Source organism: Fragaria vesca, linkage group LG3 (assembly GCF_000184155.1).
Source record: "Fragaria vesca subsp. vesca linkage group LG3, FraVesHawaii_1.0, whole genome shotgun sequence".
NCBI lineage: Eukaryota > Viridiplantae > Streptophyta > Magnoliopsida > Rosales > Rosaceae > Fragaria > Fragaria vesca.
The window spans coordinates 5,380,547-5,399,366 of record NC_020493.1 but is presented as its reverse complement, the minus strand read 5'-3'; the positions used below and the strand labels follow the sequence as shown (position 1 = coordinate 5,399,366).

General features: G+C 36.6%; 3 protein-coding genes across 3 annotated transcripts in view; all 3 read left to right on the top strand.

Moving 5' to 3' along the window:
- The first annotated feature begins 6,550 nt into the window (after window positions 1-6,550).
- LOC101308550 (probable zinc transporter 10-like) lies at window positions 6,551-8,193 on the top strand. The gene is made up of 3 exons (XM_004293691.1): window positions 6,551-7,245; window positions 7,452-7,601; window positions 7,700-8,193. The coding sequence occupies exons 1-3, from the start codon at window positions 6,613-6,615 to the stop codon at window positions 8,003-8,005; spliced, it is 1,089 nt and encodes a 362-aa protein (XP_004293739.1). The 5' UTR covers window positions 6,551-6,612; the 3' UTR covers window positions 8,006-8,193.
- Window positions 8,194-10,728: 2,535 nt separating this feature from the next.
- Window positions 10,729-14,454, top strand: LOC101308263. Its single transcript, XM_004293690.1, has 4 exons — window positions 10,729-10,963; window positions 11,219-11,835; window positions 12,330-13,090; window positions 13,671-14,454. Exons 2-4 carry the CDS (start codon window positions 11,407-11,409, stop codon window positions 14,059-14,061), a joined length of 1,581 nt encoding a protein of 526 aa, XP_004293738.1. The 5' UTR covers window positions 10,729-10,963; window positions 11,219-11,406; the 3' UTR covers window positions 14,062-14,454.
- Window positions 14,455-17,343: 2,889 nt separating this feature from the next.
- The window catches only part of LOC101307968, a 2,450-nt gene continuing 973 nt past the window's right edge, over window positions 17,344-18,820 (top strand). The window contains exons 1-4 of the mRNA XM_004293689.1: window positions 17,344-17,710; window positions 17,880-17,949; window positions 18,344-18,411; window positions 18,664-18,746. Of these exons, the coding sequence (XP_004293737.1) occupies window positions 17,689-17,710; window positions 17,880-17,949; window positions 18,344-18,411; window positions 18,664-18,746 (243 nt within the window). The 5' untranslated portion in view covers window positions 17,344-17,688. The remainder of the gene's footprint in view (window positions 17,711-17,879; window positions 17,950-18,343; window positions 18,412-18,663; window positions 18,747-18,820) is intronic.

Genomic DNA, 18,820 nt, shown 5'->3' with positions numbered 1-18,820 from the left:
AATTCTGGATATACAAACCACTCATCCATGTTGAAGTATTGTTTCTGCTGTGCACTATCCATCATCTCATCATTTGTGTCAAAGAACTCATCAAAGAATGCAGCTCTATGAGTTTCAAATATTCTGGTGTGCCTTGAGTGATTGTAGAACTTGAAACCCTTTGACTTTTCTGATAGCCAATAAAATATGCTGATTCAGATTTCGGTTCAAGTTTGTCATTATCTCCATTATAAACTCTTGCTTCTGCCTTGCATCCCCACACATGCAAATGATTCAGACTTGGCTTGTAACCATTCCAATTTTCAAAAGGAGTGTTGTTGATGGACTTGCTGGGAGTTCTATTGCATATGTAGTTTGTTGTCTTTAAAGCCTCTCCCCATAAGAACCTTGGTAAACCAGACCTAGAAAACATGCTTCTCACCATATTCATGAGAGTTCTATTTCTTCTCTCACAAACACCATTTTGTTCTGGTGTATATGGGGTTGTATATTGAGCAACAATGCCACATTGTTCTAAATATGCAGCAAAGGGTCCTTTATGTTGCCATTTTTCTGAATATCTCCCATAATATTCACCACCACGATCTGATCTGACAACTTTAATAAGCTTTTCTGTTTGTCTCTCAACTTCAGTTTTGAAAATTTTGAAAACATCTAAGACTTGTGATTTTTCAGAAATCAAATATAAAATACAAAATCTGGAAAAATCATCTATGAATGTCACAAAATAGTTGTTTCCACATATTGTTTGAACTGAGAATGGGCCACATACATCTGTATGAATCAAGGCCAATAATTCAGTAGCCCGTTTAGAGTAGTTAAACTTTCTCTTGTTTGTCATTTTTCCCTTCAAACAATTAATGCATGTTTCAAAATCAGTAAAATCTAATGTAGGTAAAATCTCTTGCTTTACTAACTCATGCAGTCTTTGCTTAGAAATATGCCCTAATCTCTTATGCCATAGAAAAGAAGATGTGTAAGAACTATGTTTTCTTTTGACTCCTATAGTTTTAGAAATGCTGCAGATATCATGCTTGACATTTTGAGTATTTGCATTAACACAATTCATATGCCAATAACCTTCTATAAGATCTGCAGTACCAAAACAATGAGAATTTTTATAAAAACACAGACTTATTATTACCAGTAGAAAAGTCATAGCCATTATTCGATACAAATTGAGAACCAGAGATAAGGTTTCTCTTTATTGAGGGAATACAATACACATTATTTAAGACTAAAACATAGTTATTCCTAAACATCAACTTCACAGATCCTACAGCTTGAACTGTCACCCCTTATCCACTTGCAGTGCAGACTTTGGTTTCATTCCTTCTTGGGATTGTTTGACTGAATAATCCCTGCACAAAATTGATAACATGAATAGGTGAGGCGGTATCAAACCACCATGAATTTTCAGTAACACATGCATGAGACTCTAATAAGAAAATCGTTTTTAACAGAAAAGTACCTTTCTTTTTTAGCCAGTTTTTGAAACCATCACAATCCTTCTTGAAATGTCCAGTTTGCTTGCAGAAGAAGCACTTCATTGGACCATTGGTTTTGTGAGGCTTACCCTTATTCATATCATTTTTCACTCCAGAACTAGAAGCACCATATTTGTTACCATATTTGTTGCCGAAATGCTTTTTGCCAAATTGCTACTTCTTGTACTTTGGCTTATCAATATAGTTGATAGCAACCTCTTTCCCCTTTTTGACTTTATCCTCTTCTTCCTGCACACAAATGGAGATCAGTTCATTGACACTCCATTTTTCCTTTTGTGTGTTATAGAGGCTTTTCAGATGCTTATATTAATCAGGGAATGAGTTCAGCAGCAAAAACACCAGGAATGGTTCCTCAATGTTCATCTTTAGGCCCTTAAGTTTTTTAGCAATATCAGCTCCTTTCATGATATACTCCCTAATGCTTCCCCCAGTGTAAGTGAGTCCAGTCAGTTTGTTCATAAGCCTCCCTATCTCAGCCTTGTTAGAAACCTTGTATTTCTCAGCAATTGAAGCCATATACTCCCTTGCATATTCAGAATCAGGAATGCTACCCATGACAGAGCTATCCATGCTCTTTTTGATGCAGATCAGTGCCATTTTATTGTGCTTCATCCAAGTCTCATATTTCTCCTTAGTTTCCTTGGAAGCATTTGCAGCAGGTGCAGTGGGTGGATCTTCCTTGAGAACATGATCAAAGTCCAATATAGCCAAGTTCAGTTCTATGTCTCCTTTCCACTTCTGATAGTTGTGTCCATTGAGCAATTCAATTTGATTGATGCTCATAGGATAATTCAGGGTAGCTGAAAATGAAGTTTTTGAACTTAATATCAGTGATTCATCACGACTGTAGTAGCATATATATTTATAAAGCTTCTAGTTCATCTTAATACCAGAAAATGCATATGCATACTTATCCCAAATATTAATTCATCAAAGAAATAATATTTCACTCAATGTCATATAAACAGATAACAAATGAAACAATTACAAGATATTGGCATCATGTGTGATACACTTATCTGCAATGTTATATATATGAAGATATCATCTGATGTATACAACTGTAAACTAGAGTTTTAGTTCAAAATTTTAACTACTGTGGCAGTCAAATCTTATTCTAAAATTCCAGTTTTCATTAAAAACTTTTTCTAGTAAGATTTGAACAGTATATATTGGCTAATGTGTTAGCACTAACATCTGTTCATATAATCTATCAGAATTTTTTTTTTAATTCTACTGCATATTGAATGTTTATTCGGCTACTGTGGCAGCACTATGTATTCATATGGATTATGCAGCAAGTTATGAAGTAAGACTAGATTTTATCATATAGATCTAGAAGAATTACAGGCATGCTGATAGTCATACATATGCATTGTTATCTAATTCTCACACAAACATATCAACATATAGCAATACATAAGAATTATTTCATATGAAGATTGAACATTTCAAATTGCAGCAATACTAATATGCATATCATATTCCCAGGATGTCAAAATGAATAAGAACTTTCAAAAACACCAATCTATATCTGAGCATAGTAGCTCTGATACCAATATGCATATCATGTTGATGATCCAACTACACTTAATGCTGCTATGAAATCGCAGAATAGTCACAAATTGTAAGTTTTCATTTACTGCATAAACATATATTTAGATTAAGCTATGTCAAATATAGATCAAATGCATCTAAGTTTTGCTGTACTAACTTGTTTGAATTGTGTTCGTATCCATCTTGATCTTCTCCTAGATCCACTCAGTTTTCTCTCTATTGATGGGATAGTATTTATGAGAATGATTAGTGTTCTACCAGGGATCTAGATAGGCTTTATAGGCTGCTGTGCAGTTTCTTAACTGTTGCAGTTGGTTACATGACAGTTCCTTCCATCAAGGAACTGTCAATAACTTCCCTTTGTCTTAATCCTTATCTTGTCTTAATGATTCCACTTAGAATTCAAATTCGAATTCTAACAGATGTCCAACTTATATATATGTAACTAATTCAATTAATACACATAAGAATATATAAGTTATATTCAGTGTTTTGCATTCTGTACAAAAGCTTCTTCAAGACTTATAAATATAAGTCTAGTTCCATATGCAGCATAGCTGCATCTTACATATACCCCTCCTTAATTTCCGATTTATCTCTAAACGAACTGAGGTTGTTGTGAGCTTGCATTCAGTTTCCTCGCGGCTGTTGATGGTGAGATGAGAGAATGCAGAAGTCTAGATAGAGCAATGACGTAACTACGTAAGGCATCGTCTTCATCGACGACTTATTTGGAGAGACATACCGGGACTCCGGGGAGCTATGCTTGATGATTATGTGGTATGGGCAGTATGGCGCTTTGCTCTGACGCCATTCATAGCCGAAACAGATAGCTAAAATTTGAAAGATCTAAGGAAGTGACATGAAAGTCTGATCAAAATAAGGAAAGAAAGATAAACACTGAATGTCCGAAAGGTTGTATACTTGTATTCGTTCATACAAGACTAGTGAGTTAGTAGATCGATGTACTCAATTTGTACTACTATAGCTTAACTCACTATTTGTACTGAAGCCCATAAACCTAGGACCATTTTGGGCTGATCCCTAAGTCACTCACTGCATGAGCTTTATGGCTGACATGCTGGGCTACTCAATTACACGACTAAGTGGTGGATTCTAGTTACTGTGTGGTCCAAGTTGCAAGGCAGTGTGGAACTTCAGATTTAATGTGTCTTGTGCGACTCACCAATCAGCGATAAGTATTTTCTTATTATTTTTTTATATTTTTATTTTTTCAAACACCCCCCCCCCACCTGCATTCTTCTTCTTCCTCTTCCATCCTCTGCTCCGGCGCTTCTTCTTTCTTCCTCCGGCGAAGCTTCTTCTTCCTTTACACAAGTTGGTGGAGGCGTCATCTTCCTTCCTCTTCCCCGGCGAAGCTTCTTCTTCTTTCCTCCGGCGAAGCTTCTTCTTACTTTACGATGGAGGAGGAGGCGGCAGGGGTTGCAGGTTTGAGGCGGCGGCTGGGCAGAGGGAAAGAAGATCGGAGGAGATCGGTTTATGACCGGAGAAAGGAGGAAGAAGAAGAAGAAGAAGGCAGGTGTTAGAAAAAAAAAAAAACCACGTGTCAAAGGGTGATTGGGTGTGCATGTGTCAGGTGGTGCGGCTGTTGCACCTAAGAATTTCTCTTAAATAGGAAGCAGTTTTACCATTTCTTGTTTCTATTAGTGGCGCGTTTAATTAGTTTAGGGAGATGAAACTTTCTAAGCTAAGGGTTTCCTTTCCCTTCCCCCCTCTGTTCATGAAGTATCTACGCATACATTTAATAGATACGTTTAGTTTAGTTTAGCAGTATAATCCATTTGGTGAGCGAACAAGGTAAGGTATATATTAGCTAAAGTCACATTTGATTGCAATGCTCAACTAATCGTTTATTTGTTTGATACATAAAACTAACTAGAAAATTTCTGATTTAATGGAGTTCCAATCCATACAGTCTAAAGTTTGAACAGTTTCAGTCGTTATATATAACACTACAGGGTAAGGAGATCGAGGCAAGGTTAAAGAATAGTTAGGATCGTTCCTGATTAAACTTATGAAGAAGAGGCAATTAATCATGTAATTTGATAATAGGCTAGCTAGCAAAGCATATACAATTAATCTTTCTTCTATAGTACGTAATATCAAAAAACATGTCAACATGATATGCTAGATGAAGATAAGGATAGCAACCGATGAAGGTTTACTGAATTAATCAAAAATTTTTATAAAGAAATACTATATTGATCCAAGTACGTAAGTACATTCATTAAACAATAATCGTCGTCAACACTATTTAACTAGCATAAACATAGAAATCTTATCTATACATAATCGTCGATTATTGTACCCTCAAGTCAATTAACACTAAATATACACACACTGTACTTGAGATAGATACATATATAATTGTCGTGTGTATTAATATATATGAAGGCCGGCATCAGCTAGGCACACTCCACACACATGCGATCTTATCGATCGACATCCATGTAAACTCTGCATCTCCATCAGAGTCTACTTGAACTTAAGTTCATGAAGAACGTCGACACATAAGAAAAACTACTTTTGTATAATCTAGCGATCAGCAACTCTTCAACAGAAGCCTGAATCCAGAGTTCTTAATTCGTTGTAATTAGTTAGGCTAGCTGCTGTTATTTCTTGGCCGGGTACGTATAGGCAATAAGTTTCTTCTCGAAATCACTTAAGCTTCAATATGAATCTTGACGAATAGGCCAGTGTGGATGCATGAGCTTTCGTGTGATTAACGTAATAGCCAGGTGATTTTAGAGCTTGAGCGAAACACAAGCATACACGGGCCGGGAATGGCAACATGCATGCCTTATATATTTCCCCAGAATCCCACAAAATGCATGCCTTATTGAAGTCAGACTCAATATATATTATAAATAGCTAGATTCTATGGATCTTAAAATATGACAAGTTCAGAAAGATAATCTTTCTGGTTTTGGTGGTGATAAATTATATCACCCATATATAGATACTTCATCACTTTCCTATGGATTTCGTTGACCTGCAAATTTAATTGATAGTGACGATCTTCAGAACTAATTAAGTAACAAGCAGAAGATTAGACTAATCTGATCGATCGTAATCTGTAATTGAAAAAACTCAATTTTTTTTCTTATAGCTAGATTTAGTAGATGTATACATGTACCGTGATTACGGAAGAGCTAGGTACTTGCAATTCACCAATATACTATGATTACTATCTTCTCTACGGTGAAGTACGTACGTACAGTACATACAGTAGTTGGACGAAATATGTTACAGAAACTGAAGCATATAATTAAGTTCTCATTTCATAATCTCAACTAATTAAGGGTGACACTACCTCTATTGTATTAATAAAACTGTGCTTGAAAACAGAATAAATCATATTTTCATTCTGTTGCATGCGCCATGCATGGCACTAACCAAATGATTTGCGCGCATATAGTCACAAACTTTCTCTCTATATAAACAAAATCTAGGACATGCAAATCACAACATTCCAAACATAAGAACCGTTCAGTGATCGCTAAAGATAGAGATCGAGCAGTCAAATATGGCCACTACCAGTTCACTTTCCAAAGTACTCCTCCCAATCTTCTTCATAATCCTCGTCTCCGCTCTCATTCCTCAAGCTCATTCGATATCCGAGGGCGATGAATGCGAGTCTGAAACTACCAACTCCTGCAACGACAAGGCCGGAGCTGTGCCGCTCAAGATCATAGCCATCACCTCCATCCTGGTCACCAGCATGATCGGTGTGTCCTTGCCACTCGTCACTCGCGCCGTGCCCGCCTTGCACCCCGACCGAGACCTATTCGTGATCGTCAAGTGCTTTGCCGGCGGCATTATTCTTGCCACGGGGTTCATGCACGTTTTGCCGGACTCTTTTGACATGTTGAACTCGAATTGTTTGGCTGAGAAGCCGTGGCACAAGTTTCCTTTCACTGGGTTTGTTGCTATGCTGTCTGCTATTGTGACTATGATGGTGGACTCCATGGCTACTAGCATATACAGCAAGAGATCTAAAGCCGGAGCAGTTAACCCCGATACTGATGGTGTTGCTGCCATTGAGGGAGATCAAGAGATGGCTGTGGCGGGTGGCGGACACGGACATTTTCATTCACATAATCATCAAGTTAAAGGAGGAAGTGAGTCACAACTGTCACGCTATCGCGTTGTTGCCATGGTAAGTTGTATACATCAGCCGGGCCATATCATTAGGAGCAACACTAGATGAACCACATTTTGTCTCGTTTGCAAAACTTAATTATCCACATATTCATGCAAAGAAGTTCCAAGTTCGATAACATAATATGTTAGACGTCCTCTTCATAACATTAAAAAAAAAAAATTAGGTATGCATGTTTATGAATTGAAAACTTGTGTTGGCAGGTACTGGAACTGGGGATTATTGTTCACTCAATTGTTATAGGGCTTTCTCTTGGAGCTTCAAACAACACTTGCACCATTAAAGGTCTTGTAGCTGCCCTTTGCTTCCATCAAATGTTTGAAGGCATGGGACTTGGTGGTTGCATTCTCCAGGTACATATATATCCAGCTCCTATATATTAGTTCCTAAACAATCTATTTTCGTACCACCTTTAGTTAATCTTAGCATCATTTGCTGGTTAATGTTGCAGGCCGAGTACAAGTTCATGAAGAAGGTAATCATGGTGTTCTTCTTCTCGATAACAACTCCATCTGGAATTGCACTGGGAATGGCCGTGTCGAAAATGTACAAAGAAAACAGTCCAAGGGCATTAGTTACAGTAGGACTGCTGAATGCTTCTTCAGCCGGGCTCCTCATCTACATGGCATTGGTTGATCTTCTCTCTGCTGACTTCATGGGTCCAAAGTTGCAACGCAGCATTAAGCTCCAGATCAAGTCTTACATGGCGGTTCTTTTGGGTGCTGGTGGCATGTCTTTGTTGGCAAAATGGGCATAATTAACTTAGACAAGATCATCTTCATCAACCATATATATGTACTGTTTTCGTTTGAGCTAGATTGATCATGTTTCCACAAGGTTCATGATCTATATGTTTCCCCAGATTCAATCTTTTCCTCTGTTAATCTTGTATTGTATGTTGCTACTCAGAGCCGGGGCTCTAAATAAACTTTGTCTGTTGGATCGAATGGTCAAGCCTCATCCCTTTCTTTGCAGTTCGTTAATAATGACATTCTTAAGCTCAATTTAAGTAAAATAAGTCAATGTTGAAGCTAGGATTTTATACAAAATGAGAAAATTGCCAGTTTGTTTAGTCAATTAATTCAAGACTAATTCATTAATTTCATTCTAAAGAGTCTTGAGATGAAGAATACCTACAATAAGAAGGACACAGATCTTATACAGCAATGTGGAACTGCAGAGTCGGTTACAAATTGACTTGACCTGGTTACTAGCTTCCATGGAACTTTTACTGGCAATTGAGAAGCTTTTACTATTTTGAGTAATTGGATTGTTGAAGTGGAACCAATATTTACTGAGGAAAACAAATGATTTTGTCCACCTTGAATGCGTGACATAGTGACATGCACATTTATATACACTAGGTGCCCATTGTGTAGTTGATGCATGTCTAATCTGGCATCTAGTTAGTTTTCTAGTTTTGGACAATCTGATTAGTGTTGTTGCTGAATCTGAAAGGGTACCTTGATCACCTTATTTAGCCTATTTTCTTCTATATAAAAAAGAGGATTACAGAAGGTAGTTAGAGCAATCTGATATGGCATAAAACACAATAAATGTCAACTCAAATACTTTCTATCAAGTCTATCTCTCTGGCTCTCTTCATTTTTATTAGCAACTCAGTGTATGTGTTTGTCTGTGTTTCGTTTATTGTTTACACATAATAATTCTAATCAAATTTGTAAAGAAACCGAGTTGTGACTTGCAAGCGTCTATCTTAACAATGGGATAATTAAATTTCTTTCTCCTATGATGGTCGTGTTTGTTTAGTGACTTTAGTCCGATGACCCTTATTAGCTACCAAACCTAACCCTCACAAAACGACGGAGTTAGAGACAACAGCCAACTAATAAATCCAAACTGAGGATACTTTAATAACATGTTGAATGAATATTGTAGCCTGAAAATGCTGTACCAGAAAGTGATTAGGTGAGCAGAAAGAGAAGCATTCCCATGCATTCCCATTCATATAATAGCCCCCATTGTATAATTTTCTGGTAAATTATTGCCAACAATGGTTTAACTAATCCTAATGCCCCACTAAACTATAGTTTTATTATGAAACAAAGTTGAGTTGCTTCCAAATTCCAGGATGCATGATGACTCAGTAAGGCAGGCTTAAACATCATAACCCATAAATCCAAATTCCTATAATACAGCAGTGCCTTCTGTTTATTTGTCTAATTTGTCAAGTAATCATTAACATTTTGATCATTAACAAGATAACGTTGGTAATCATTAACATTTTGATCTTTTCTAATCTACTTTTGCAGTGATTCTTTAACAATTTCAATTCAAAAGAAATATTGTCAGGAAGCTAAACAAGTCAAAAACAAAGTCACATTTTCCACATCCAAGAGACAAACACCATGTGCTCAACTGCATATATTTGTAGAACCAAGATAAACCTTGCATAGGCTTTCTCAAGTCATGCCAGCTTTTTGGATGAGAATCTTAACTGGGCAAAGTTTATGATTACTGATCAAGAATTGTATAGCAGAAGCTGGGAAGGTTCTTACTGGAATTCTTCCATCAGTACAGTTTGAGACAGTCTTCCATACATCATGTATAATATATTCCTAATTTATAGTTGATTTAGGCAAATGCAGTATATTTTATATGATAACATTTGTATATAACCAACTCTATAGTCTACACAGTACTTAATACTCAAACAATTCAAACCTCTGCTAGGAAAATGAATAAATCAAGACAAAATGGCAAAAAAGGAGACTGTAAAAACAACAACTTAAAATGTTTGGTGAAATTAATTATTGAAGTAGCAATGCTCAAACAATAATGAAATTCAGACTGTACGATCAAACAACTTTGGTGGTTGAATTTTAACAACATTCATGACATCCTCATATGAAATTGTAACTTTTGTGCATTTTTACCAAGTAAGATCATTTTTTTTATTACACGACTGATCAAAGTTTGGTCTAAATTTGAGCCATATGATTAGAAAGAGATGGTAGAGATGAGATCATGAAGAAAATAACTCTTATGAGAACTTCGAATCTTTATTTTAGCCTTTACATATACGTAATCATATTGTTATTTTCATTTTTCATTCTTCATAGTTATTGCAGATCGTTTTATTTATTTATTTGTTGCAGATCGATTGGGAAAGATTTTAATGTCACAACTAAGAATTTCAGTAGTTCAACAACTGATAGTACATAAAGAATGCAAGATGACATAACTCCTCACACAAACGATCCCACACAATCGAACATGACACTTTGTTGTAATCACAGTGCAACGAATTTGACACTCATCCACTTGAAAGTGAAGTGATCGGTTATGAAATGCGGAAATCGCTATTGAATTAAAGGTAGAAAAAAAATTAGATAGGATTAGACAAATGTGTTTAGGGAGAGAATGCCAGCAAAGCAAAAGCCCCAAAGAAGCACTGCCTTTTCTCTTACGCCAATAACAACAGTTACTGAGGATTCTTTTCTTCCTTTCTCAGCTCTCACATCCCTCCTTAATAAAAATCTAATCTTCCATCATCTCATAAAAACAGCATCTTCTGAGTGGTTGTGGCACCAAAAGGATTGAACTTTGTCACATTAGGGTTCTCACTTCTTAATATTCCACCTTTCTCTCTCTCTAGAAGTTCATCATTGCAACACAGTCCTCTCAGATTTCAGAACCCAAAAAAGAATCTGATTCCCCAGACAGCCAGACTTTAAATTCCCCTCCGGATAAGGTAAATGGAACCTTCACATTTCCCTCTTCTACCTGCAACTGTTTCTGCATGTGTATATTTATGTATGACCATTCTTAACCCCAAAAAAAAAAAATATTAGTCTTGCAATTTTTTTGATTTTGGCTATATTTACAAGGTAAAGCATGGATTTTTGGTTGTTTTAGATTAATTGGGTGATGGGTTTTTCTGGGTTTTTTTGAATTGGTATTAGTAGCTGAAATTGGTGTCTGATATGACTGTTTGTGGTACTTTCAGGAGGGGATTTGATGCTCCAGTTTGCAGTTCTGGATCGGTTCCTTGATGGGTCTTTCTTGTTTGATTATTTGTAGTTAGGCTCAGAAAGATCCTGATTGAAATTCATTTGTATATTGGGGATTTAGCTGCTGAATTACAGAGCTTATATTGATTGGATTTTGGTAAATATTACAACTTTAAGATTTGGAATGGCTGAGCTGTTGTGGGAAATGGAGGGTCAGGTATTGTTTGGTGATGAGATTCATGTGAATTTAGCTAGAGAGGAAGATGAGGAAGAGTTTCGAAGTTGTTGTGAAGATGATGAGGTTTGGAAGGAGAATGATGAACCTGTGAAAGTGGAGTCAAAAGATGATCTTGATGAGTTTTCGGTGAAGATGTTCTTCAAGGGCATTTCTATGACTGGGTTTGGGGACTCGAGTGTCGGGCTTTCTGGAATTGGAGTTGTTATGGAAAGAGCAGCCAATGTTCCTGTAATTCAGGTGCAGAAAAGGCTTGATTTTTATGTGGAGGAGCCTGTGGCTGACTATCTAGCACTGATGGATGGTTTAGTGGAGGCTGTGCAGAATAATGTCCGCCGGGTATACGCATTCACAGATTCTGAGCTTCTCTATGATCAGGTGAGTCCTTCATTGTGAAGATTTATGGCTCGTCTGTCATTTTTGGTTCCTTTTGTCCAATTTGAAGCCAAGATTTTCCTAACTTTTATTTTTAATTTTTTATATATCATTCAGCTACATAACCTTTCATGTGTATCTTGAACTGCTTTGGAATATAATTTTGGGGTTTGTCAATGACCACCAGTCCACCCATTTTCAAAAGTTCATTGCCAAATTACCTATTGCAATTTCAGTATTATCACGGGCTTGAGTCGATTAATTAAAGAAAAGAAGAGTTTACTTCATATTTATTTGTTTTTCTTTTCATACTTGTTAAACTAAGAAACTTATATAGTTAGAAATGATAGGTAATAACTTTAACTTTTACCAAAGGGCATTTGACTGATTGCTCCTGATGATGAGTTCACCTTTCTTCATTTGAGTTATAGCGCCAAGTTTATTCAAATCATCATATTGCTTGTCTAGTGTTCTTTACTGGCTTGAGTTCTTGACAGGTATCAAATGAGGAGAAACTTGACATGCCCCTCCTTGTAGCACTGAGGGAAAGGATCCTAGAGCATGCCGGTAATCTTGAAGCTTTTGTTCTGAAACTTGTCCCCACTATAGATCTTGACCGACCATCAAAATTAGCCCAAGTGGCAATCGGAGTTGTCTCTTTCCCTGCTAAGGGCGTTGAATCACTTGAAACCTGTTCCATCTGTTGCGATGATAAACCTTCAGTAATGATGATCGCTATGAAATGTTCTCATGAGTTCTGTTCACATTGTATGAGGACATATGTTGATGGGAAGATACAAGCCTCTCAAGTCCCCATCAGGTGCCCTCAGCTCAGATGCAAGTATTACATCTCCACTGCTGAATGCAAATCTTTCCTTCCACTCACTTCTTTCGAATCATTGGAAAAAGCCCTTGAGGAAGCAAATATTCTACATTCGGATAGATTTTACTGCCCATTTCCAAATTGTTCTGTCCTGCTCGATCGTTCTGAATGTTCTTCAGCTAGTGAAAGTTCATCAAGTCAGTCAGATAACAGCTGCATGGAATGTCCAGTTTGCAAGAGATTCATCTGTGTGGATTGTGGGGTGCCTTGGCATTCTTCAATGAGCTGTGAGGAGTTCCAAAACCTCCCACTGGAAGAGAGAGATTCTGCAGATATTACCTTACATCGCCTGGCGCAAAATAAAAGCTGGAGGCGTTGCCAGCAGTGCCGTAGGATGATTAAGCTTACTCAAGGTTGCTACCACATGACATGCCGGTAAGATTGATTGAGTTCTTTAACATAGTATGATTTCTTTAAATAAATCGATTAATTGAGTACAGATTAGAAGATCGGGACAGTCGAGTTAGTCCAGTAATGAATCATTCTCTACTGAGCTTATTAATTATAATCTTGGGAAACTAATAGCTCTTGGTAGTTTTGTTACTTAGATGTTAAGCAGCATGTATTGCAGATACTTAAACGAAAAAACAGGTGCACAAGCATGAAGCATGTAATCAGAGTAGACTCTGACAGTATATGATTGATTTACTATGAGTCCTAACTCTTATGTTACAGTTTAGAGTCAAATACTGGGGTAGTGAACTTAGATGAAAACTAATTAAAAACATGTTATTCTCTGTCTTTCTATTAAGATGGCATCATCTTGATGCAGAGATTCTAACTTCTACGATTTTCTGGGAATATCCTATGCTTTTATGAATAGGTACTTGTATAACAATGAATTTCTGTTGGCTGTGATTTGGTGTTATAGTTATACATAGCACGTTACTAATCAACCAAAGTTACGTTCACATATAAGTTTTTGAATCTATACTGAGGCTTTTGCTCATTTCAGGTGTGGCCATGAGTTCTGTTATTCTTGTGGTGCCGAATATAGAGAAGGTCAACAGTCGTGTCAATGTGCCTTCTGGGATGAAGATAACCAAGAAGATTTGGTCACTCAGTCTATGCAAGAATCTGAGCAATGGGCATGGGAAACATTTAATTCACTTCCCATGATCATGGATGCTTACTCTGAGCAAGAGAGATCACAACTGGCACTGATCCAAAGGTTCCTAGCTGGGGGTTTCAGTTTAAGTGATCACCACCCTTACCAACCGGCCCAATCTCCTCCTCGTTGTACAGATGCCTATGTAGATGCCATGAAAGATCTCCACCAGCTTCCTTGGCTCGAGAGGTTTGTTTCTGTTATAAGTGATAACTACTATGAAGAATATATCCAATGAAAAATAGGAATCCGGCAGCAATCTGCGTAGCTTCCCAACAAAACTGTAAAAGTGGAGTTCCTCGCTCTACTAACTCTAGTAGATGGTCATAGAGAAATTAGTTGTCTCATCCTTCTGAGATTCATAAACTTTGTGACCATCAAGGTCCGTTGTATTACCTTGGAGAGAAGTATCTATTCTTGATATTGCTTTCTTCTTGAAAGAACAGAGTAAAGAAAAAAAAATAGTGAATTGAATTTGGAAGAACTTTTCTGGTGTTGGTGAATGTAAATGGCATATTTCAATTTGAAGTCCTCTCTCTGAGATAGATTGGAAACACTGTAAATACCCATCAAATCCAGAGGTTGATTGTTCTTTTTGATTATCAAGTAAATTCCCTGAAATATGTCATTCATTGTGGTTGAGCTTTATTAGTACATCATGTATGATAGAAAAGGACCACTCTCCCACTTAACAGCAGAAACAACTATTCACCATCATGATTATTTGGTGGTGTTAGAGTTGGTGGTTTTGAAATGGAGTACACGTCTTGTGTTGGATAAGGCCATATGAGGGACAATAGTGCTTCAATGATATTCACATGTTACATGGAAATTTTTGTCATGGGGAGGGAGCACTCTGCCTTCTGTGGAATCTATAACAGGTATGAAACTGAACTAAGTTGGTATGATTAATGGTTTAAAATTTGAGCTTTCAGTAAGCATATCCAGTCAGTTATAGCATAATTTGGCAGTGATTTTTCTTGTATTATCTTGGACCAACTTGAAAAAGCCTACAAACAAATATCCTCTTTTAGCTAGCAATCACTGAATCACCCCATTATCTACATGATCTAAGTCGTTACAAACAAGGTCTTCGGTGAGGAAGGTGTAGTAGTTATGTTTCTTTCTCCCATGTAGGTTTCTATTCTTTGTCAGACCAAAAAAAAGGTTTCTATTCTTTGGTAAGCCTCTCTATTTTTAATTTTTTTTAACAGAAAAATACACATGATGATCAAAGCATAACATAAACTGAATGACTTAGTTGACTTGTTATATGAATGAAGATTATATGAGTTAACACATTAATAAACTTTTTTTTACATTAGCTGACACAATAAACCGTTTTAATGCTTAAATGTTGTATATGTTTAAGGAAATTATGTTTCCGTCTTTCTGTTATGTGTCTTGCCCTAATACACGTATGATTGGTTAATCCGGTTTCCTTATTAGAATAGATTACAGTTGATAGAACTTTTAGATCATTCGGGAGATTATGTAATGCCTATAAATAGGCATTTCTATCAATGAATGAGTTGACGGTTATTCTCGTTATCTTTTCTTCTTCAACAGTATATATATTTTAATGGATATAACCCAAATAATATTTTTATTTTCCCATGGACAGCTTTTGAACCTATTGTTCCGGCGGACATTGCCAAGCATAAGTACTTCAGCAGAACCGCCCAATAAACACTACGTATACAAAGTCACCCTTACCAGAATGTTCCTAAGAATGAAACCGACCTTTAACAACAATCTCATAAAAGATGAGTCTCCCTTCGAGATTGGGGCCTTGGTCCATACTCTCCTTCCTTGAGATAAGAGTAGGGGTGTATACACCCATTCCTAAAGAACATAAGCTAATTTAAACTAGCTATACATGGAAATTAAAACCAAAGAATCTACTTGAACATTAGTTTTCTCCAATATTTTACGGTCACTATTGTTAAACATGCAATTAAGTACATGTACTCATTGCGTAAAACCAAGTGGAGATAACACATATATGACAGAAATGTCATAAAATTGGTGTTCGCATTCCACAAACCATGTTATTGTTATTGATGCATCCAAAATGAAGTGATTGTAGATTAGACATGTAGTGGTAAGGTGGCTTCAATGAAAGTCACATGTTGTTGGAAATTTGTTCAACCCCACAAGCAGGCATGAAAATGAATGAAATAGGTCGGATGGTTTGGCATTATAGGAACCTACCCTGCAATTTGTTTTCCCAAACACACTGGCATGACATTATAAATCAAATGCAATTAGTAACTAGCTTTATACATTCTTAATCATTCTACATTACATTTTTGTGAATTTTGTCTGTTAGAAAATTGTTAATGTATTGCAACATAATGATAATCTGAGAGAGCGAGTAAACATTTTCCATTAGATACATGATTACACATGATCATAACATAAGTTATCTAACTCGTATAGATGACAGGTTTTCATTAGCTTGATTTACCTCTCCGAATCGACCATCTAAAACCAACCTTCGCAACTAAAACCTACTGAAAAAGGCACCACAGATTTGATAAAGAACTGTAAAACTGCACCAGCAGTGGTGATGTAGTTTGGATAGTGTCATAAACATAGTTGCCATCTCCGGTTCACTAAATTCGAAGTTGACTGGAATTCATTAGCTTCTTATACAGATCTGGAAGGCAAAATTAAAGCTTTGAGTACTAGTTAAGGGCTCCTTTCCTTTATTTTTCTTTGAATCCAAACCTTCATTTACTCACCTTCTCATTAAAAAAAAATCCAAACAAAGCATTAGAGCATCTCCAACAGCTTCCCCAAATTCTTGAAATTCTCCAATTTGGAGAAGATTTTGGGTGTTTTGCTCCAACAGAGTCCCTAAAACTTTCTCCAAAATGGGGAATGTGATGAAAGAGAAACCCAAATTCCCCAAATCTGCAGCATTCTCCAAATTTTATAGAAGGATTTGGGGAATCATCTTGAAATCTCCAAAATAGGAAATCTGTTGGAGTTGTAGAAGAAAAATTACTTAAAGCATTGACTTTTGCTTCCCTATAATAGAGAAATTATGGAGAAGCTGTTGAAGATGCTTTTATGGTCCTACCAATACTCTATTTTGCCCTTTCCCCGAGCAACAAACAAGGAAACAGAATGGCCCAGAAGCTCAACTAATCAAACATCTCATACACAGATTTACTATGTAGGTTTCCATTCTTTGCTAAAGCCACTGGAATTTTTAACAGAAAAACAGACTGCCATGAGCCCATGATCAAAGTGTAACATAAATTGAATGGACTTGTGATATGATTAAGACTAAATGGGTTAAGACATTGACTAAGACGCAAAGTGAGTAACCATTTCATTCATTTGCATATTTTTAGAAAATATAACCCCATACTATCATACACTTTTACTATATATCTATTTTTCGTCGCCCGAATTACTGTTCACAAACTACAGTGTTGGGCCTCGCTGGGATCTTGCCACCTGTTTGAGCTTCTAGCGTCTTCCACAGAGAGAGAGAGAAAGCGAAGTGGATGGAGATCAGTCCTGAAACTTCCAGTCATCTCATTCTTTTTTCCTCCTTTCTTCCTCTCTAATTCTCTCTCTCTCTCTCTGAAGGTCACGTTTGAATTCACAACATCATCAAATCTCACCCGTTTTGATTCTCTTCATCCTCTGATCGGGATTGGGATGTCCGTGTACTTTATCAAATCCCTGTTGAAATTCCATCGCTTCATTATCCGCTGTGGTTGAACCACAACTGAAACTTTTTCCTCTCTCTCTCGCTCTCCTCGCTCTGGATTGTGCGGAGCTTTCAGATTTCAATTTATTTCTGAAGAAGCTCAAGACAGAACTGCAATAGCGATGATTTCAATTGATGTATCTGGGCATTAATTTCAGTAAGTAGGAATAAACTTTGTGAAGTTAATGACTAATATGGTGACTCTTTGCAAGGTCTCATACTGTTGCATTCTTCACATATGCAAGGAAGAGCTTTCTAAACGCACTCTTCAGCAACACTGGATTACTTTTTTTTATTCAATTAGTTAATGTCATATTCTATGGCAGTTCTTTTAAAGGTCGAAAAGAAGAATGGTGGAGATGCAGATCGTAACCAGCTAAAAATGAGATCAATAAGGTTAGTTTCTAATAACTTTTATGTATAATTCCACTTGCAATTTTATTCAGGGCAAGTGTAACTCTAGAAATACTATATTGAGTACTGAGATATCTTGAAAGCGGAAATCTATTTAGGCTGTAAAGGAATCTTATGACTTGAGCAGTTTAGGATTATCTACTACAGTTTCACAAATTTACTTATGCTGTATAGATTGTGGCAGAATCTAATTCTACTTGAAGTAAAGAGAGTTCTTATATGATGTCAATTGCACTTTCAGAACTTCTCAAATGCTTGAATTGTATTTTTGATGATTCTTTTTAGATTCTCTCTAATTTCATATCGCGGGTTAATCAATTTTTAGGATTTCTATTATGTTACGACTGCTTTATGATGTAGCTTGCCTTGGGTGGAGGTTTTTGGTTCCAGGTTTGTTTTGGATTGCTCTCCAAAAGCTTGCTGATCAGTTTCTACTAATTTCAGGTCAGGACTTAAAGCTTAGTGCCCCTGTTTTTATAACTTCACTGTTTAAATTTTGTGTGCCCGGTTATCTTTATTTATCTTGATTTTCAAGTTATTGAAGTTATGGGTTATGTGTCAGTGTATAACATTTTGTTCATTAATAATTACTCTATTGTAACATGTGACCGATTCTTCACTTGATGTCTCCATGGCACTTCCTTTCCTGTTCTTTTGTTGTAAATTTTTGAAAGGATTGGTCTTCTATGTAGATAGATATCTACTGGAAGATAGAGCATCACCTGACGTGCACCTCATACATCTGCACTGCTGCTGAGTGTGATCACGCTGAGAAATCTGTCAGTTTCCTATTACTTTTTTTATTATTTTTTTTTTTCCGTTTCGGTTTAGATTCTGTGACATTTTGATCTTG